This window comes from Dama dama, chromosome 9, assembly GCF_033118175.1.
Source record: "Dama dama isolate Ldn47 chromosome 9, ASM3311817v1, whole genome shotgun sequence".
NCBI lineage: Eukaryota > Metazoa > Chordata > Mammalia > Artiodactyla > Cervidae > Dama > Dama dama.
This window is the reverse complement of record NC_083689.1, coordinates 8,874,743-8,895,043: the sequence shown is the minus strand read 5'-3', so window position 1 is coordinate 8,895,043 and position 20,301 is coordinate 8,874,743. Positions and strand designations below refer to the sequence as shown.

At 58.4% G+C, this 20,301-nt stretch overlaps 2 protein-coding genes across 3 annotated transcripts in view; one reads left to right on the top strand and one right to left on the bottom strand.

Moving 5' to 3' along the window:
* UPF1 (UPF1 RNA helicase and ATPase) overlaps positions 1-18,065 on the top strand; it is a 33,608-nt gene extending 15,543 nt beyond the window's left edge. The window contains exons 4-24 of one of the 2 annotated variants that reach the window (XM_061149782.1): positions 749-916; positions 1,365-1,545; positions 2,779-2,940; positions 3,564-3,681; positions 3,832-3,930; positions 4,411-4,519; positions 4,664-4,823; positions 4,926-5,044; positions 5,464-5,628; positions 5,720-5,834; positions 6,604-6,747; positions 7,119-7,332; positions 10,351-10,468; positions 10,863-11,019; positions 11,209-11,351; positions 12,721-12,895; positions 13,437-13,518; positions 14,787-14,948; positions 15,067-15,284; positions 15,593-15,715; positions 16,187-18,065. In XM_061149782.1, coding sequence (XP_061005765.1) covers positions 749-916; positions 1,365-1,545; positions 2,779-2,940; positions 3,564-3,681; positions 3,832-3,930; positions 4,411-4,519; positions 4,664-4,823; positions 4,926-5,044; positions 5,464-5,628; positions 5,720-5,834; positions 6,604-6,747; positions 7,119-7,332; positions 10,351-10,468; positions 10,863-11,019; positions 11,209-11,351; positions 12,721-12,895; positions 13,437-13,518; positions 14,787-14,948; positions 15,067-15,284; positions 15,593-15,712 — 2,929 coding nt within the window. In that variant the 3' untranslated portion in view covers positions 15,713-15,715; positions 16,187-18,065. The remainder of the gene's footprint in view (positions 1-748; positions 917-1,364; positions 1,546-2,778; positions 2,941-3,563; positions 3,682-3,831; positions 3,931-4,410; positions 4,520-4,663; positions 4,824-4,925; positions 5,045-5,463; positions 5,629-5,719; positions 5,835-6,603; positions 6,748-7,118; positions 7,333-10,350; positions 10,469-10,862; positions 11,020-11,208; positions 11,352-12,720; positions 12,896-13,436; positions 13,519-14,786; positions 14,949-15,066; positions 15,285-15,592; positions 15,716-16,186) is intronic. The other variant, XM_061149783.1, reaches the window with a different exon arrangement.
* A 383-nt stretch (positions 18,066-18,448) lies between these two features.
* Positions 18,449-20,294, bottom strand: GDF1 (growth differentiation factor 1). Its single transcript, XM_061149777.1, has 2 exons — positions 19,846-20,294; positions 18,449-19,233 (listed from the first exon to the last, which is right to left on the bottom strand). The coding sequence occupies exons 1-2, from the start codon at positions 20,168-20,170 to the stop codon at positions 18,449-18,451; spliced, it is 1,110 nt and encodes a 369-aa protein (XP_061005760.1). The 5' UTR covers positions 20,171-20,294.
* Positions 20,295-20,301: the final 7 nt, after the last annotated feature.

The window sequence follows — 20,301 nt, the reverse complement described above, 5'->3', positions numbered from 1 at the left end:
AACCCCGCAGCAAGGCTGGGAGAGCCTGGGGCGGAGCCAGGCCCTACCTGGGCCCCGAGTGAGGCTGGCGTTGGGGAGGGTGAGTTCAGCCCTGGTTTAGGTGAGCCGTGTCCCGGAAATGAGAAGGGCGTCAGAGTTCTGGCCACGCGCAACAAGAAAAGAACTGGGACAGCGGGGCTTCCAGGCAGCTCAGAGCTGGCCCTGCGCTTCCCGAGAGTAGCCTTGACCTCCCCCCTACTCCGTATTTGTTTGCTGTCCTCAGGTTTCTAGTACGTTTGGTTATCAGGTTTCCTGGCCTGCAGCAAATGAGAAGGGGTGTTGCTCCTGGAAGCAGGCGTGGGGGCCAGGAGAAGTGACTTTGAAAGGAGCAGCGGAGAAACTACATTGAGTGAATAGGAGCAGTGAAGGGGCGAGCCTTCCTCTCCAAGACAGCAGCCTTGGCACCCGTGTTAGATTCAGTCAGCCCCAATAAGTTGGATTTAAGAAAGCAGAAATGGGGTAAGAGGGAACTGTGTGAAACATGTTAGGAAAGTTTTCCTTAGAAATGGTTCAAGTCGGATCAGTTTTTGCACTCAGTGGGGAGCCAGTTCAGGGGCAGGCTGGTCCCTCTGGATGCCAGATGGATGAGGTGTGACCACTCCTGCTAATGGACCGTGAACGGTACCGGAACTTTTAACGGAGCTCGAAAATTGGAAGTGGTGAAAAGCCAAACTTTGGGTGTTAACTATTTATCATTTCCTGGTTTCAGCCACATTGTAAATCACCTCGTGAGGGCAAAATGCAAAGAGGTGACTCTGCACAAGGACGGGCCCCTGGGGGAGACGGTCCTGGAGTGTTACAACTGCGGCTGCCGCAACGTCTTCCTCCTTGGCTTCATCCCTGCCAAGGCCGACTCGGTCGTGGTGCTGCTGTGCCGGTGAGGGCAAGGCCCCAGTCCCCTTGTTTGGCGGGGGGGTTGCCTTTCAGGCAAAGACTCAGTCTCCATGGCTCCAACTTTCTGGAGCTTTAAAATGGTTTTAAGTGGTTTCCGCCAACTGGCGAGGTGTAAGGAGGTTTGGAGGGTTGGGGCTTGTTACAGAGCTAGGAATGTCATAGGACCCTTTTGGGGTGTCTTCTGGTTAAATCATAAAATTCTGTAAAAGCAAAGTCTGTTCTGAGTTTTAAGAATTAAAAAAAAAAAGAAAAGTTCAGAGCTTAAGTGCATGGGGAGATGCAGTTTATTGCTAACAGTTTGAAGGTACTCTGTCCATACAGTAAAATGTAGGGAGCACCACTCTGAAGTGAGAGGTGATAAGCCTCTGGGCGGGGGGGGGGGGCAGAGGCCATCCTCATCTGGGCTCTCCCTGCCCTCGGGGCTTCTGCAGGCAGCCCTGTGCCAGTCAGAGCAGCCTCAAGGACATCAACTGGGACAGCTCCCAGTGGCAGCCCCTGATCCAGGACCGGTGCTTCCTGTCCTGGCTGGTCAAGATCCCTTCTGAGCAGGAGCAGCTGCGGGCGCGGCAGATCACTGCCCAGCAGATCAACAAGCTGGAGGAGCTCTGGAAGGTGAGGGCCTGCCAGCAGTGCACATGCCTCTCCCTACCGAGTGTTGGGGGGGAGGGGGCTGGGACCGGGACCGGGGTCCTCAGAAACAGGAAGGAGGGTACCCGGGATGCCTCCTGCCAGGCCTCTGGGAAAGGAAAGCTCTGGCCAGTGGAGTGTTTCTCTTGTTGAGGGCAAGGGTGGCTGGTGGGAAGGAGGAAGATGGGAACTGGCTGTCAGCGACTGCTGGTGGACATGTCCAGAGGAGCCGAGCCTGACGGGACAGACAGGACTGCGGTATACTGTGCAAAACCTGGTTGGGCTTGAGGCGTGTGACATGTTGGAGCCAGGGTGACACCACGTTAGGGGCTAGCAAGATTCCTGCCCTGCCCACAGGCCGCTTCTCCACTGGAGCCCTTCTCTGGTTCTGGACGCGCGCACGCGCGCGCGCACACACACACACACACACACACACACGCCGCTTCTCCACGAGAGCCCTTCTCTGGTTCTGGACGCTTACACACGCGCGCGTGCACACACACACACACACACATTTTATTTATTTTTGGTGCAGGATGTGGGATCTTGGTTCCCTGATCAGGGATTGAACCTGCAGCCCCTGTAATGGAAGCTCAGCATCTTAACTAATGAACGGCTGAGAACTCTGAATTGCTGTTTTTTAATTAGGCTAGAAATTTTAATTAGGCTAGGCACACATATAGTTAAAAAAATGTGAATTTATCTTCTCTTCAGCTGCCGGGCAAAATATGTTTGAAGCATTGGCTAGCAAGGAACCTTTCCACCTTGATTTTCAGGTTGCTGCAGTTATCTCACTGTTCTTGTTTATATCCAAACAGCCCACTTACTGCCAAGAGAGAGTGGGTTTCTCCTTTTGGTGCAGCGTAGTAAGATCAGGAGGAAATGGGGAGATGGGCCTGCCTTTCTGTTCACACAGTCAGGGAATCCAGTGCTTTTTCTGGCAGCTGGGAGGAACACGCTCTCGCACGTCGGGGGCTCCGTGTTTGTTGAAGAAGGTGGCCCTGGTTGGGGGAGTGTGTCAGGCTGTGTTCCTGGGGCGTGCACCCTGTGTGCCACGTGGGCTTCCTGACACGGGGGCTCGGCCGCTGGGTGCCCTGCTCGTCCTGAGAAGTGATGGCGGGTGTGCGCTGCGCCTCTGGAGACTGGGGAGCGCGCAGACAGTGCGTTTTAAGTAGAGGTGGGAACGGGGAAGAACGTGGTCCCGGCCCTTGCCTCTAGGAGAACCCGTCTGCCACCTTGGAGGACTTGGAGAAGCCTGGAGTGGACGAGGAGCCGCAACACGTCCTCCTGCGGTACGAGGACGCCTATCAGTACCAGAACATATTCGGGCCTCTGGTCAAGCTGGAGGCTGACTACGACAAGAAGCTGAAAGAGTCACAGGTGATGTGTGTGTGCAGGAGGGCTTGTTCATTTTAACAGAGCCTCTCTCCTCAGATCTGGGGAGGGTGGGTTTCTCTGCAGACCGCAGATGCTGACTTGGGCCACGGTGCAGCTCCTGAGAGACGGAGCCGTGGATTAAGGACAGGCTGTGGGCAGAGGCCCCCTCACTCAACGGCCAGACATCCACATGGGTGCTGTCTGATTTAAAATCCAGCATACATTCCTTCCAGTTGGGTTCGTAGCCTTTGCCGCAGCGGGGAGAGTCAGACCCCAGGAGCCAACAGCACCCTGAGGACACCCCTGTGCCCATTCCTCGGAAACTGCATGGGAATCAGGAGCCCTGAGGCTCACGGGCCGTGTCCTCAGCCGTCAGCTTCCTTCTCTCCCCCCGCCGCCCACAGATCAGCTGTCTTCAAGAACAGACGTCGTGTGGGGGGTCTTCTGGTCGTCCTCTGCAGGTTTTGGGGTCCTCACGCCTTCTCTCCCGGATGTGCCCTTGTTGGCGTTTCAGGCTGTCGGGTGCCGCTCGCCGTGGGGCACCTGCCTGTGGAAAACAGACACGAGGAGCCCAGACCCATGTCTGTGTTGCGGGCTAACAGGGCTCTTATTTTTTATGTGCTCAGACTCAAGATAACATCACGGTCAGGTGGGACCTGGGCCTTAACAAGAAGAGAATCGCCTACTTCACTTTGCCCAAGACTGACTCTGGTAATGAGGATTTAGTCATAATTTGGTTAAGAGGTGATTTTAAGTTTTAAAATATTTGTGACTCTAAGTAGCATAAAATTCCTAGTTTCACCCTTGTAAAGTGTCCCTGAATTTGAACTGTTGGTGGTGGTGTCTGTGACGCGTGTGAAAACACCGACTCTCCTGCTGTCTTCTCCCTGTAAGATATGCGGCTCATGCAAGGGGATGAGATTTGCCTGCGGTACAAAGGGGACCTGGCACCCCTCTGGAAAGGGATCGGCCACGTCATCAAGGTCCCTGATAGTATCCTTTGTGTAAAGAAGGGCTGGCATACGCACCCTCTGCCCCAGTCTCCGAAGGGCTTGACCTGTGTGGGTCACCACGGAGAACGGTCTTGGGGCCTCAAAGGCAGGGGAGGGTGTGTGCAGCCCCGGGGGCGGCCCCTTTGACTCTGGTTTGTTTCCAGCCGTCAGGCTCTTCACTTGTCCTAGCTGATACAAAGCTGCTTAGACAGAAGCCAGTGGGCTCCGAACTGTGTGCCCGAGGGCTCTGTGGAACCTGGGCCCTGGGCTTGGCTGTCCTTGCTGGGTGCCCCCCGGGCTCCTGGGGAAGGCAGCCCTGGCTGCAGTGGCCCGGACTTGCTCCCGGAGTCTGTCGTTGAGAACACAGGCCCCTCGCTACGTTTTCTGCGTCTGGTGCAGAGAAGGGGCTGTCTCCTCAGTGACTGAGTGAGGGCTCCTCATGAAGGCTTTGACAAGGGTGAAACTTAACTCGGCGGTGCAGATTATGGCGATGAGATTGCTATTGAGCTCCGGAGCAGTGTGGGTGCCCCTGTGGAGGTGACTCATAACTTCCAGGTGGATTTCGTGTGGAAGTCAACCTCATTCGACAGGTATGTCCGCCCCCTCCCCGCCCCCGCTTGCCTGCATCTGCTTGGCAGGCCCCGGCCCTCGGTGTGGCTGCTGCCTCCTGCGTCTCCCCACTGCTCCCTGGCAGCTCCAGTGTGCCCGCTGCTGACCCGGAGCTTCCCCTTCAGAATGCAGAGTGCGCTGAAAACCTTCGCTGTGGACGAGACCTCTGTGTCGGGCTACATCTACCACAAGCTGCTCGGCCACGAGGTGGAGGATGTGATCATCAAGTGCCAGCTGCCCAAGCGCTTCACGGCACAGGGGCTCCCCGACCTCAACCACTCTCAGGTTCTCACCTGTCCCGGGGCAGGAGGGTCCCGGGCCTCAGGGCTTGCGTGCTCAGCAGCCATCCGCCTTGCTTACACCCCTAATGGCTGCTTGTATCCGAAGGTTTACGCTGTGAAGACTGTGCTGCAGAGACCGCTGAGTCTGATCCAGGGCCCGCCGGGCACGGGGAAGACTGTGACCTCAGCCACCATCGTCTACCACCTGGCCCGGCAAGGCAATGGGTACGGCTCTCCACAGCCCAGGGTGGGAAACGGGGGGCCCAGGGTGCCTGGTGTGCTGCTTCCTGTGCCGTTGGTAGTAGATCTGGCCTTTGTGACTGCTTTTCACAAGGAAGCTTGCACAGGGTATGTTCATCCTCGGTTGTGTTGTGCCTGTGTGCTCCTTGGAGCTTGGAAAGTCTTAACAGCACGGTCAGGAGGTGATGGCACTGGAATCAGGAGTTAGCGGGGAGAGGCATGCACAGTCTGAAGATCAGGAAGCTCCAAACCAACCACCTTGTTGCTCCTTCAGCACCGTGTCACTCCTGGCTTTAGTCGTAGAGCTTGAGTTGGCTGCCCTACCACCTGTGATCCAAACAGTGGTCTTGCTGATTAGGCTCTTCTCTGGGTGAGCGCTGACGTTCGCTCACATTGTATTGAAGGCCCGTGCTCGTCTGTGCTCCGAGCAACATAGCCGTGGACCAGCTGACCGAGAAGATCCACCAGACTGGGCTGAAAGTCGTGCGGCTCTGCGCCAAGAGCCGAGAGGCCATAGACTCCCCCGTGTCCTTCTTGGCCCTGCACAACCAGATCAGGAACATGGACAGGTGGGTGTCGGTCCCTCGCCTTAAAGCGAGACACGTCTCCCCGGGCAGGCCCCGGCGGCAGCCCCCTCCTGCTCACATGCCGTATTTGCAGCATGCCCGAGCTCCAGAAGCTGCAGCAGCTGAAGGATGAGACTGGGGAGCTGTCGTCGGCAGACGAGAAGCGTTACAGAGCCCTGAAGCGCACTGCTGAGAGGGAGCTGCTCATGGTGAGCTCCTCACCCGCCCTGCTGCCCGGGAACGGGCCTGGGCTTTGGGCTTTTGTCTTTACTTGTTCACTGTGGGCTTTCCTGGTGGCTCAGACAGTAAAGAGTCTGCTGGCTGTGCAGGAGACCCGGGTTTGTTCCCTGGTCGGGAAGATTCCCCTGGAGAAGAGGATGGCAACCCACTCCAGTATTCTTGGCTGAGAAATCTTGTGGACAGGGTCCATGGGATTGGAAAGAGTGGGACACAGCTGAGCAACACTTTCAGTTTCACTTGTTCACTTGGGCCAGGGGACCTGTTTGGATACATTAAGTCCATGTGAGCGCCTTTAGTGGGTTCTTTTCCATTTGAGGAGAGAACTGTAATACCGTTCTCCATGTGCTTTCTCTGAGGTCACACAGACAGCTTATTGTCTGAAATGCACGATTTTTTGAGGTAGATTCCGCTCCCTGCCAGCCTCCCTGTTGCTGGAATCATGGGAGCCTGGTCTGTGCCTGGGGCGGGGGCAGGTCCGGAGCACCGTCTCCCACTCTCGGTGGTTTCCCTGGCTCAGCACTGCCCCTCAGAGGCTGTCTTGAGGCACCACAGCCTTTTTTAGGCGTGACTCCCAAGCACGTAGGATCTTGAGAGTTGGTGTCGCCACAGCCTGGATTGAAGATGCTGTCAGGGAGGGTGTGGGCCACAGCGGTGTCTGTGTGTTGTCCTGCCTGCCCTCTGGGGTCTGGGAACCTTGACCCGCAGGTGCCCTGAGGCCTGGCGCACTCTCTTCCCCAGAACGCAGATGTCATCTGCTGCACGTGTGTGGGCGCAGGAGACCCGAGGCTCGCCAAGATGCAGTTCCGCTCCATTCTAATCGACGAGAGCACGCAGGCCACCGAGCCAGAGTGCATGGTCCCTGTGGTCCTTGGGGCCAAGCAGGTGGGCCACAGCACGCCCCTTGTGGCCTTGTTTGAGACTGTGTGCGCGCTTGTGTTCCCGTCCTGTGCGGAGCTTGGTGCTGGAGACCCGCCTCAGTGCCCTGTGCTCTGCTCCATGCCCTGGCAGAGCACACAGGGGCGCCCAGCAGGCCTTTGAGGGGGCTTCCCCGGGTGGGCGTGGCGCAGGGCGCCTGCATGGTGGCTCTGAGAGCGTGCTTCGTGTGCATGCTGGGCGGTTCTCCCACTCCTGGTCAGTATCTTGCCGCTTGAATTAGTGTAGTTCGGGGGGTGTATGGACCCCAGTCCTCTTAGTCCCTGAGTGGCCGTGTGGGCTGCCCATGTTTGAACTGTGATGTGGGCCTCTCATCACAGCTGATCCTCGTGGGTGACCACTGCCAGCTGGGCCCCGTGGTGATGTGCAAGAAGGCAGCCAAGGCCGGGCTGTCGCAGTCACTCTTCGAGCGCCTGGTGGTTCTGGGCATCCGCCCCATCCGCCTCCAAGTCCAGTACCGGATGCACCCCGCGCTCAGCGCCTTCCCATCCAACATCTTCTACGAGGGCTCTCTCCAGAACGGCGTTACCGCAGGTAAGCTCGGCCCAGTGCCGGGAGTCTGGGGACAGTGCCTGGCCTCACTTCCTTCTCAGGGGGCCTTACGTGGTGACCGTTTGTGTGTAGGGGCCCTCTGGGAGGTGCAGTGGGCAGAACATGTGCTCTAGAGTGCAGGACATTCTGTGGCAAGGGCAAGGGGGGGAGCCCACATCTTGGTAAGATTTGCAGAGTGAGCTGTGAGGATTCCCACCAGTGGTGCGTCACACATAGAAGAGGGGGTGGCAGAGGCAACCCCCGTCCCACTCCTTCCTTTGTCGGTGGGGGGTTCTCAAGGTCTGGGCCCTGGGGGTCTCAAAGACTTGTGCACACCCAAGAGCAGACTGCTTCCGTGGTAACCCTGGGGTGTCAGGCGCCTTCAGGCTGTGCTGACGCTTGTGGTGTGACCAGACTGTTGTGTATCATCTCCATCACACACCTGTGGCAGGCCCCGTCCTGAGTTCAAAGGGAAGAGCACCCCATTCCCTGGTCCCTGAGGCATGTGCTTGTGACTCTGTGTGGGGTGGGAGAGGATGGTCTCTGAAGACACTTGGCAGGGGTGTGAGGTGCTAGAAGGCAGGACTCACACACTGGTTACACAGACTGGAACGGTTAGTAGGCAGTTTCTTCAAAGGGATCAAAGCTGGCCTGTGGCTTCAAGGAAAACAACTCACAGTATTCATCACCAGTGATAAAATCTGAGACTTCACACCGAAATGAGAATTTTGGAAAACATGTGTCCCCTAGCATGAGCTTACCATGTCTTCCAGGTGCTGAGTAAATTTTCTCATGAGGTCTGTGGTGGTGACATGTGTCAGATGTGTTAGCCTTTGGAAGCCCTGCCTGACAGGGTGAGCAGCATGTCCCATTCCCACAGGCAGCAAGGGTTCTTCCAAGTCCCTGGGGGTCAAAGGCCATGCAGGTCAGGGCAGGGTAGAAAGGCCATCATCCCGGAGCTCCAGGGCAGCCTCCCATCCAGTTTTCAGATAGAACTGAGGTAATTCCACAGTGGTGGGAAAGGTCTTAGAAGATGCTTCCTGGGACTTTCCTGGTGGTCCAGTGGCTAGGACTGTGTGCTCCCAGTGGAGGAGGCCTGGGTTCGATCCCTGGTCAGGGAACTAAGATCCCACATGCTGTGAGCAAGAGTTCACGTGGCACAGCTAAAGATCTCAAGTGTGCAACTCAGAACTAGCACAGCCAAATAAATATTTGAAAACAAACGTGCTTCCCTTTTCACCCAGTTGGATCTGTGAGCCCTGTCCATCCTTACATGCTGCGAGGGCTCACAGGAGACTGGGGGCAGGAGTCCAGTAAACTGGAGAGTGAAGTGGGTTGATGAAATTCACTAAACGTATATTTCAGTGAAATATTTTTCATGAAAATGTTTTAAGTTAATATGTTCATCTTTAAACAGATTTTTAAAATTATTTTACATTTTTGGGTTTTAAAATACAATAAATATCAGTAGATGTAATGCATAGAAATAATAGCTATTTGGACTGCTCTGCTTGCAGAGTGTAAAGACACACTGAGAGCAGCATTCGTTTGAGAACTGCTGGCTTAGAGTCTTAGTAACGCCAGCGGCCGAGTACATCGGCTTTGCTCAGCCCACTTTGTAGATGAGGAGACTGAGGCAGAAAGTGCAAGTGCCCGTCCAGGGCCACGCGGCTGCTCTGCGGTATAGTCTTGACACTTGGGGTGCTGCTGGCCTGCCGGGCGGTAGGACTAGGAAGGCCAGGTCGTGAGGAGCTTGTAGGAAGACGCAGCTGACACTCGTTGGGAAAGCCAGCACTCAGCACTGGTGCAGACCCCTGCTGGCCTTGCTGCACCGTCCCCATGGCCTTGGCTCCACAGGATAGAGGCTGCTGGCGATGGTTCAGTGCTGGACCGCCAGTGTCTGGGGCATGGCACCCCTGAAGGAATGCTTTTAAGAATTCTGAGGAAGTGTAAAGAAGTGCCCAGATCCTGAGGGTTCGACTTAGTGAGTTTTCACTAGGTGACCGTGTCTGTTACCAGCACCTGCCCCTGAAAGCCCCGCCCCACCCACACCCTGCAGCCCAGTCGTGAGCCTGTCTGCCACCCTGGGGTGGCCGCCAGCAGTGTGGGGGGCGTGTCTACAGCGTGGAAATTAGCTGGCACTGTGTGCTCGCCCCCGCCCTGTCCCTCACAGGTGGTTAAACATTTGCCAGCCTCAGGTCCCCGAGCTTGCTCTAGCCACTGCCCTCACTTGAAACATTGAGTCTTTGCCTCATTTTCAGCTTGACTTAAAAGGGATCATAGCAGTGTCCTCATAGCTTAGGCTTTCCCTTCATCTATGGTAGTCTATTTTGGTGGAAAAATTCCAGTTTTCTTACATTAATCTGATTAGGTGTAACTCCAGTCAGAAATTCCCAAAAGAATGGGTGGACTGTCTGATTGGACGACTGGTTTTCTGCATCGTAAGGCCTTGCAGAGGACTGAGCACCTAAGATGAGCATAAACAGCTTGAGGAAGGTGGCGGCTCAAACTCAGGGGTGTGACGAGTTACCGTTCAGCTGCGGTCCCGAGACGCCAGGCACACGGCCTGAGATGGAGGCCAGAGGCAGACCCCCCTGTCCACACGCCTTGGTTTGGGACAAGACGGGTGGCTCAACAGTGTCGTTGTTAAAAGCCAGTTGCAGGTACACATAAGTCCCATCATAAACCTTCTGGAAGGAGATAGGATATTTTCTTTACCCTGGGGCAGACTTAGACCGCAGAGAACACTAACAGTGAGATCTGTTCAGTGAGTAAGCCAGCTTTGTACCAGGTAGAGTGCTAAGTGTTCCTGGGAGTTTCGGTCAGAGGACCCCCTCCAGTGGCCTCCCCTGGGACCCACAGACCTGGGTCAATTGCCTGGAGCCTGCTGTTTCCTGCTCTGCTGTGTGCCTCTGCCCAGGATGGAATGGCCTCCAGTCTGCTCTCCGCCTCAGCTCACCCAGGCCGGCTGCACTCTCTTCTCTGACAGGATGTTTTCTTTTTTCTCCTCCACGATGCCAGCGGATCGTGTGAAGAAGGGATTTGACTTTCAGTGGCCCCAACCGGATAAACCGATGTTCTTCTATGTGACCCAGGGCCAAGAGGAGATTGCCAGCTCAGGCACCTCCTACCTGAACAGGTAAGCAGAGACTTGTCTGTGGGGCCTGCTGGCTTTAGTGACAGCTTTTCCAGTGACTGCACACCTGTGATTTTGTTTAACGTGGTGGTGAAACTTGTCCTCGTTTTCCTTGTCCTTGTGTTCAAACACTTAAACCAGCAGCCTACCTAGGTCCAGCCTCACCTTGTCAGTGTGTATTTCCTGTTGAGCAGATCCTTTAGGAGCCCCGTGAGCCTTTTCTGTCCCTCCTGACTCAGTTGGTAAATGCTGGGCTGCCTGGCCCTGGGTGCGCCATGCAGGTCCTCCACAGGGTTGTGCTGGAAGTGAGGCTGCCCCGAGCCTTCCACAGCCTCTGGCCTTGGGGGTCTCAGGAGCCCAGAGATGGAGCCTGGAAGTGAAAGCCTAACTTTCTTAGGACGGAGGCTGCAAACGTGGAGAAGATCACCACGAAGCTGCTGAAGGCGGGCGCCAAGCCGGACCAGATCGGCATCATCACGCCCTACGAGGGCCAGCGCTCCTACCTGGTGCAGTACATGCAGTTCAGCGGCTCTCTGCACACCAAGCTCTATCAGGTGCACCCGCCGGCTCCCGCCCCGCCCGGCTGCAGGGCCGCCGGGAGCCTACGGCCGGACCCTGGGGCTCTGCAGCTCCTGGTCCCCGGCGCACCTGTGGGATCCCATGGCGGATCTTGACACAGTTTGTGCGGGCTGAGGGCTCCTTGAAGGAAGCCTGTTGGCTGACCGTGATTATTGCCCCTGTAGGAGGTGGAGATTGCCAGTGTGGACGCGTTCCAGGGGCGTGAGAAGGACTTTATCATCCTCTCCTGTGTGCGGGCCAATGAGCACCAAGGCATTGGATTTTTGAATGACCCCAGGCGACTTAACGTGGCCTTGACCAGAGCACGGTACGGAGAGCTGAGTCTTGCAGGGCCTTGTGGGGCGGCCCCCGTTGCATAGGAGTCTTTATGAGGTGCCGGGAGGGGTTGGCCCGGGAGCTGCTCCCTGCCTGCTTCTCTTCCTGTCAGTTCTCGCACCCCAGCCACACCTTGGGCTGTGGCACACGGCACATAGAGGGGCCTCGGCAGTGCCCGGGGCAGAGGGCTCCCAGCAGCAGTCTGGAAAGAACCTCTCACTCGTGGCTTGTCTTTGTTTCTGTGTCGTGTCTTTCTATCCAGTTGCCTTGTTTAGCTCTGGAATGTAACTTTTGAAATAGCGAGGGACCCAGAGAATCAGGTGGACCCCATGTCACCCCACATGAAACCAGACAACAGCCACCATTGTACCAGCTGCAAGCGGGACTCAGATTCACATGCAAAAGGGACTCAGATTCCCTCCCCAGTGAGGGCACCTTGGTTTTCATTTGGTAGCCAGCATAGGAGGGGGAGCCCTGAAACAGCTGATGAATGTAAGCTTCCCCCCAGGAGCTTGGCTTGGGCATCGAGTACGTGCCCAGCCCAGCAGAATGCCTGAGGTGGCTGTGGAGCCTGCCTCGGCCATGTGCGACTTGGTGCTCAGGAGGCCGACTCGTCTCGAGCTCATCTTCCCACAGAGATGTTTTGTCATCTGGGCTCAACAGAAACCTGCCCTCACATAAACCCAAGCGCAGGGTCGGCAGCTTACAGGATGGGCTCCAGTGAAAGTCACCTCAGTTTGCAGTTACCCAGCCATCCCCAGCATTCCCCGTAGGTGCTGCATAGGCAGGCCAGGCGTCTAGGCAGGGAGGTGGAGGGTGGCTCTCGATGCTCCTGTGTGGTGAGGAGACGGGCGTGGTGGGCAGGGTGCCAGGGGAGCTGCCTGGGCATCTGTACTTTCAGTTCAGTTGCTCAGTCGTGTCCGACTCTTTGACCCCATGGACTGCAGCACGCCAGGCTTCCCTGTCCATCACCAACTCCCAGAGCTTGCTCAAACTCATGTCCCATCAAGTCAGGGATGCCATCCAACCATCTCATCCTCTGTCTCCCCTTCTCTTGCCTTCAATCTTTCCCAGCTTCAGAGTCTTTTCAAATGAGTCATTTCTTTGCATCAGGTGGCCAAAGTATCGGAGCTTTAGCATCAGTCTTTCCAGTGAATATTCAGGGTTGATTTCCTCTAGGATTGACTGTTTTGATCTCCTTGCTGTCCACGGGACTTTCAAGAGTCTTCTCCAGCACCACAGTTCAAAAGCATCAGATCTTCAGTGCTTAGCCTTCTTTATTATGGTCTAGCTCTCACATCCATACATGACTACTGGAAAACCATAGCTTTGACTAAACTCTCGGGGCCTACCTCTTGCAGATACGGGGTCATTATCGTGGGCAACCCGAAGGCCCTGTCCAAGCAGCCGCTGTGGAACCACCTGCTGAACTACTACAAGGAGCAGAAGGTGCTGGTGGAGGGGCCCCTGAACAACCTGCGGGAGAGCCTCATGCAGTTCAGCAAGCCCAGGAAGCTGGTCAACACCATCAACCCGGTGAGCGTGCGCCGCGGGCCGGGGGAGAGCTGGGAATCCCCCCTCCCCAGGCCACTGTGCTGGGCCTGTGGTAATGAGTGACGGCAGGTGGGACTTGTGACGAGTACCAGCTGAGGGCGGGCTGAGAGTGTCAGTGTGTGAACATGAGCGATGCGTGCTAGCCTGTCCCCGCAGAGCTCCGCACCCCAGGCGTCTCGAGTGTTCTGAGGCTTTGCTTTTCTTGGCCCTTGGGGAATACCATCTCACAGGCGGCACCTAGCAGCTTGCAGTCAAACCCAGGCAGCTAGGAGCTTGATAAACCCATGGTGGTCTGGGGCTTAAGGAGTGGATGCTGCTTGAGGTGAAGCTCAGAAACAGAAATGGTTGGCATCAAAGGCCAGCCCAGGCGAGTACAGCTGGGCAAAGCCCAGAGCGCACGAGTGGCAAGCCTCAGGGTTGTTTTCTGTGTGTGCAGCTTGGCCACCTCCCAGGCACCAGATGTTTGGAAAGTTCTTCCTTGTGTCAGCATGATAAATTCCTCACTGACCTAAATCCTTTGCAGGGAGCCCGCTTCATGACGACAGCCATGTATGATGCCCGGGAGGCCATCATCCCAGGGTCGGTCTATGACCGGAGCAGCCAGGGTGAGTCTCTGCGGGGGACCGCCCTGCCCCGTGCTTGTTGACTGTTCCCACGCCCACACCTGCCAGCCCTGTCAGTGCTGAGTGACCTCTCGTGCCTCTGTCCATAGCAATCTGCCTGTCAGTGAGAGTTCTTTCTCAGCTTCGGTTGCTTGGAATCACATAATTGGTCTTGGGCAATGTCTAGAGAGACAGATGTTTCTAAAATAACGCAGCTGTGTGCGCAGCGGTGTCTCAGCAGATCTTGTCAGTTTGCTTCCACGCCCTCACCCCACCCTGCCTGCCCTTCGAGCTCCTTCTCCTGGAGCATCACCCCTGCAGCCTCAGGCTCTGCTGCTTGCCCTGAGCTTCAGCTCCATCTGTCAGACCTCGGAGCTGGGCGCACCGCCTCTTTAGCGGGTGAGGCTTCTGTGTACTAAGGCCGAGCCTGGCCCTGCTGCCTGGGGCTCCTCCTCTAGCCTGAGGCAGGCTGTAGCTGGTTCCCATTCATCCCACAGATCCCTGCCTCCCGGGACCCTTCCCTGTGCCAGCTGTCATGGAGGCCCAGCGCCTCGCCTGTGTACTCTTTGCCACCTGCCCAAGTCTCGCAGTTGCCTTTGACCTCCCGCCTGCTTGCCATTCCCCGCCAGGGCAGGTGTACCCCAGCTGCTCCTCTTCCACCGGAAATCGTTACAGACCCTGTCCCTGCCCCAGTGTTCTTCTGGTCCTTAGGCTCAGACTGGGGGTTGTGTTCTTAAATAACAGCAGATCTTGTCGTCATATCTGATGAGTCCCTGTGTGGCTGAGGGTGTCCTGGGTCCATCCCTGAGGCCCCCATGGATCTGCCTTTACCGAAGGTTGCCCTGGGGGTTTTGTCTTCAGTGAGATGCACTGGTCTGTCAAGCGTAGGCATTTTCTTGCTTTTGGTTGGGGGTGGCAGGGTGGCAGTGGTAGATGTAATATGAATGTAACATTTGCGCTAGAAAGGGCTGTTTAAAGAAATCAGAAATGCAGCATGGTTTCCGTCTTTCATACCCCCATAGGCCAGTGGTTCTCAGAATCCCCCAGGAGAAGAGGGTCATTCGCAGACACCGGCCTCAGGAGGCTGTCGGGGGGTGGGGAGGATGTGCTGTGAGATCCTGCAGCAGGTGACTGTGCTGTCGGAGCACTGCAGGAGACGCTGGGGCAGACAGCAGGGAGAGGACAGGACGGACGTTTCCGCCGTGGGCCGGCCAGCGGGCGGTGGGCTCTGGGTGCAGTGTGACGCCTGCCGCTCATGTTGTGTCTTACAGGCCGGCCCTCGAACATGTACTTCCAGACCCACGACCAGATTGGCATGATCAGTGCCGGCCCCAGCCACGTGGCTGCCATGAACATTCCCATTCCCTTCAACCTGGTCATGCCGCCCATGCCACCACCGGGGTATTTTGGACAAGCTAACGGGCCAGCCGCAGGTGAGCACTGAGTGGTATCCCATGGGGAAACCAGCTTGGCCTTGGACTTTGTTCACATCCTGGGTTTGATGTGAGGCTCAGAACCTCCTTCAGGGAACCCTGGACTGCTGTCTTTCAGGCCGAGGCACCCCAAAAGGCAAGACTGGTCGTGGGGGACGCCAGAAGAACCGCTTTGGGCTTCCTGGGCCCAGTCAGACGAATCTTCCCAACAGCCAGGCCAGCCAGGATGTGGCGTCCCAGCCCTTCTCCCAGGGCGCCCTGACCCAAGGCTACATCTCCATGAGCCAGCCCTCCCAGATGAGCCAGCCCGGCCTGTCCCAGCCTGAGCTGTCCCAGGTGAGCACACAGCCATGAGGCGTCAGACCAGCCCAGGGGCCCCCCTGACACACACAGGCCCTGGGGCCCTCTCCCCTGACGACCTCAGCTGGGGCTGTGGGTCTAGAGCACCCCACACACAGTACTGCCCTGGGTAGCACATCTCCGGTGGTGAGGTAACCAGCGTGGGTTTCCTGCCACTGGGCATCAAGGTAAGCTTCCAGATGATTCCTTGGGCTGGTGATGGGTTGGACACCGAGCAGGTTCTCAAGACTGGGAGGGTGAGTGCGCCTCCTTGCTCAGGGCTCATCTCTCCACCCTTGTTACAGGACAGCTACCTTGGAGATGAGTTTAAGTCACAGATCGATGTGGCGCTGTCGCAAGACTCCACGTACCAGGGGGAGCGGGCGTACCAGCATGGTGGAGTGACGGGGCTGTCCCAGTACTAGAAGGCAAGCTGGCCTCTGGAGGAGGGGTGGGCCTCTGGAGGAGGTGTGGTGTCTCGAGTCCGCGCCTGTCACTCTGGGTCCCTGTGCCTCTGCTGTGTGTGGGGGTGTGAGCTTCACGCGCTCCTCTGCCGCGGTCTTCTCCAGAGGGTCTTAGCGCTGCTTCTGGTGGGCAGCCAGGAGGCAGAGGGTCCCCTCACCCTGACGAGGGTGGTCTGCCCACAACAAGGCCAGAGTGGTGTGAGAGAGGCCGTGGGCCTTGCCCCGCCCCCCCCGTGACCAGGGGCCGCGGGAGCTGGCGACGCTGGGAGCAGGGGCGGGCTGTTGATTGCACAGGCCCAGCAGCCGCGACTCTCCGGGTGGGAAGTCTATGGTCTGGGCCCCCCAGCGGCCCCTGGAATGGGGCCAGGTGGGACGGGGAGCTGCCCTGGCTCCCGCCTGTTCTGAAGCCTCTTGCCCTCCCTCTCTCCCTGGCAGGTGGCAGCGGAAGAGCTAAGCTATGTGGCTTAGTCCATCAGCATCTTATTCTGGGTAATAAAAAATAAAAATAAATGGATACCTGTTTTCCACTGCTAAAACTGAAGCACCACTGCGAGCAACAGGAGAGGGAGAGGAGCCCGAGGCAGAGCGAGCGCCCTCTGCTGGCGCGCGGCGGCACGGAGACCGGAAGGGAGAGCGGGAGGCGGGGCGGCCACGGAGGACCGCCCGCCAGCGAGCCCCGCCAGCCCCGCGCGCGAGGGGCCCAGCTCGCCCGCCGCGTCCACACCTGGGTCTGCGACCGGGGCGGAGGGAGGAAGACCCTCATCTCAGAGTAGCCCTTTCCTCTGATCTTTTCTTTCTTTTCTCTTTTACTGAAAGGGGACTACGTTTTAGCAGGAAAAAACTTGGCGATTCTGTGCTGAGCAGGCTGCTTGCAGTGGCGGCCGTGCGGGGAGAGCCCCGCAGAGTGTGGGTTCTGTCCACACCGGCTCTGATACCGCTGCGCTCATGCTGCCTGCGTTCTAGGAGGGTTTTCATTTCAAGAAAATATGGTGGTTTGTGTTTTTCTGTTTGTTTTTTAAAAATTCTTTCTAAAGAGTACTGAAAAATATACTTTCCTGAGTTTGTCTCTCAAATCTTAGTGGTGGACCTGGGAGATGCGACAAGCATCCAGAAACGAAGTATAAACATGCCAACACAACTCAAGATTAGAATCAACACCTGTGATGGGAGGAGGATTTTTTTCAGTTTTTAGCTTCCAGCAGCTTCTCCCAGCGCATCAGGGCAGTGAGGTAGCACAGTCCTGGGCCGGGCAGGCAGCTCCGAGGTCTCTGCTGGACTCCGAAGAAGCAGAGCGCTTCCCGTGCACCGTGGACTTGGCCCCACAGGAGGGGCTTCGGGCGGGACTGGCCATGAGGCCAGAAGGCTGGAAGGTGGCTGTTCCCCGGCCAGTTGCTTCTTCCCCAGGGTCCTTCCTGAGGATTTGGTGAAAGGCGGCAGTCAGGAGGACCTGTACCTGTTCCCAGGGAGGCCGCCACCACCCCTGAGGCCAGTTGGATTCACTGAATGCCCCCCACCCCCACCTTGTTCCCCACCTGCCCTACTAGTTTGGAGCCGCTCTACACGCGGGCACAGCTTCAATGAGGTAGGGTCGTTTGTGGGGGGAGAAGGGAGTAAGTTTCCAAAATGAGTTGGTTCTGTGCTAAAGGGCTTGAAAGAGTTTTTCACATCAGGCGTTACACGGGGCCTCTGCCTGGGTCTGAACTGCAACTTGAAGTTATTGTTGCTGGCAGAGGCACCCCCACGCCCAGCTCTTCGCACACTGTGGGGTATTAGCCTCCCTGGCCGGCCCTGGTTGGGGACCATCTAACCCTAACCCTGCCTGTCCAGGTCCTGGTGCCCCTGACCCCACCACCCCCCTCCCAGTGTGCCTTATCCCACAGCCTCCAGCTGGCACACGGGGGAGAGGGAGACGCAGGCCCCCTTCCTCTGGCACACGGGGGAGAGGGAGACGCAGGCGCCCTTCCTCTGGCACACAGGAGGGAGGGGGACGCGGGCCGCCTTCTCTGGCAGGCCTCTTAGCGCCTTCGCTGCAGGGCCTTCGGTCCCCACTTCTTTTGGTAGCTGCATAGTTTGGATAGGTTTCTGCTGTGACCCCTCGTGCGCCGTCCCCATGGGTGACACCCACCCACCCTGTTTTGTTCCTTGGAATGCTTTGCCTCTGCTTTGTGCTGTTTGCTTTTTTTCTCCACCTTCTTAGCAGCAGTTACTATAAGTTCCCCAAATTAGAAAAACATCTGTACCAAGGCAATGTAACTTTTGGTTTTTGGTCAATTTGTTTTAAGCTCTTTTGTCACCAATAAAATCTTAATAAACATCTCTTGCTTTCACACTGGGGTTGGGTAACTGCAGGGGTGTGTGGCAGAGCACTTGGCCTGGGGGTCTGGCTGGTTGAGGATGTGGGGTTCAGAGCCACCTTGATGACAAAGCTGAGACGGCTTGAAAAAGGGGGCCTGGGCCTGCGCCCGGCGGTTCCTAGGTTTCAGATTCGTTAGATGTTGGGCTCTGGGACGGTTTGTCCGGTGGCATCACTGTTGGGAACCCCCACCCATTACCTTCGTGGTCAACGGTGATGGTCGATGGCTGCCAGCATCCCCTGCCCCCTCCCCCCCATCCTGGCCACGTAATAAGACCAGAGGAGCCAGCAGAGCAGACCACGTAGTGTTTATTGTTACCCCCACCCCAGCCTGCCCACCCCCGTCAGCGACAGCCGCACTCATCCACCACCATGTCTTCGTAGTGCCGTAGGACTACGTTGTCGCTGTTGTCAAAGAAGAGCACGGAGATGGGTGACAGGCGCGCGGGCACGCAGCAGGGCAGGCCGGCGGCGCCGGGGGCGGCCGCGTGCATGAGCGTGCGCAGCACCGCGTGGTTGAGCGCAGGAGTCCCGCCGGCTTCAGACAACACCGCGGGCAGCGCGCACTTGCCCTGGCAGTAGTTGGCCAGGAAGCCGCGAGGCGCGATGACCCAGCGGTGCCAGCCCACCTCGCGGAAGCTCACATAGAGCCGCCGTGCGCGACACGCGCCCCCGGAGCCGCCGCCCACTGGGGGCTCGGCCTCGCGCCGCGGCCGGGCCAGGGGGTGGCACAGGCGCTGGTCGAGGGTCACCAGCAGCAGCGAGGCCTCGGCCAGGCGCGCGCAGGCCGCGGGGGTCCGGTGACGCAGCGCCAGCGTCAGGCGGAGGCTGCGGGGCGCCGAGGCATTGCGGGCCCAGATGGAGCCCAGCAGCTCGGCACGCACCGGCAGTCCCAGCGTGGGCACCACCTGGCGGAGCCCCACCGGCCCGAGGCCTGCTTCCGCCGGCGCCACGCTCAGTTCCCAGCCGCCAGTCGTCCCCGCTGTCGCCTCCGCAGCCGCGAAGCGCAGCTCCAGGCGGGCCTGGCTCGGGCGCTCGGCTGGTTCCACGGCCGACAGGTCGAAGATGACGGTCCACTCAGGGCACTGCCCTGCAGCTGAGGCGGGTTCCGGAGGGCGGGCGGCCGCTCCTGGGAAGAAAGGGAGAGGGCTTGGCTGGCGCTGGGTCCCCTCTCGGTGCTGGCTGGCCCACGAGGGGGGTCTGGGTTGGGGACTGCAGAGAAAGGTGAGCGTCTGGAGATGGGGGCGCACCGTCTGTTAGAAGGCGTCAAGTGGTGTGAAGCACCAGGGAGTGGGGGCAGGGCATCACTTGCGAGGAAGAAGCCCTACCCATTTGGGGTCTGCCCGCGGTTGGGGACTTAGGCAGACAGGGGGCGGGCGGGGGCGGAGTGGAGATCGGCGAGTGGGGGATGAGCGAAAGCCTGCCTCGGGCCAGGGGAACCGATGCTGGGGCGGAGTGTCATCGGCAGGAAGACATCAAGTGGTGTGAAGCGGCAGAGGGGCTGCGATGGAGTGGGGGCAGGGCTTCAGCTGCAAGCCAGGGGGCCCGGCTCAGAGTAGAAGAGCCTGGCTTTCGGACCGCTCCCTTCGCTGTCCCCCATCCCCTGTCCCCACAGGTGTCCACGCCCAGGACCGCATGGAGTACTGAAGCCCAGGTTGCTTGCGGGCCGGACGGGATGGGTGGGGAGCCTCAGGGCTCTTCGGCCTCCCAGACCCACGCCGCCAGCGCAGACCCCACTCACCGCGGTCCACGACGTGGCGCACGATGTTTCCGGCGACCCCCAGCGCCTCCACGTGGCACGGCAGCAAGGTGGCGCCCGGGGGCATCCTCCGCGGGTCCGCCCTGGCCTCCTGGTGGTCCCGGTGGCGGAACAGGCGCCACATGACAGGGGGTACGGGCCGGGATCTGGGGGCGCCCCGGGGCACGTCGGGCAACCCGAGAGCCTGGAGCAGGGCGGCGGCGGGGCCCGGGGGCGCTGGAGCGCAGGCCGGGGGTGATGAGGGCAATAGCAGGGCCAGTAGGAGGAGAAGGACTCGGCGGGCCGGACGGCGGCACAGAGGTGGCATCTTCCTCACAGGCAGCGGCCGGGCGAGTGCTCAGGGCCTGTCGGGCTCCCTGACTTGTGGGCTGGGGGCAGGACCGGGGTCCCTGGAGAGATCTGGGCTGGGTCAGGGTCCCGGGGGGTGTGGCCGCGATC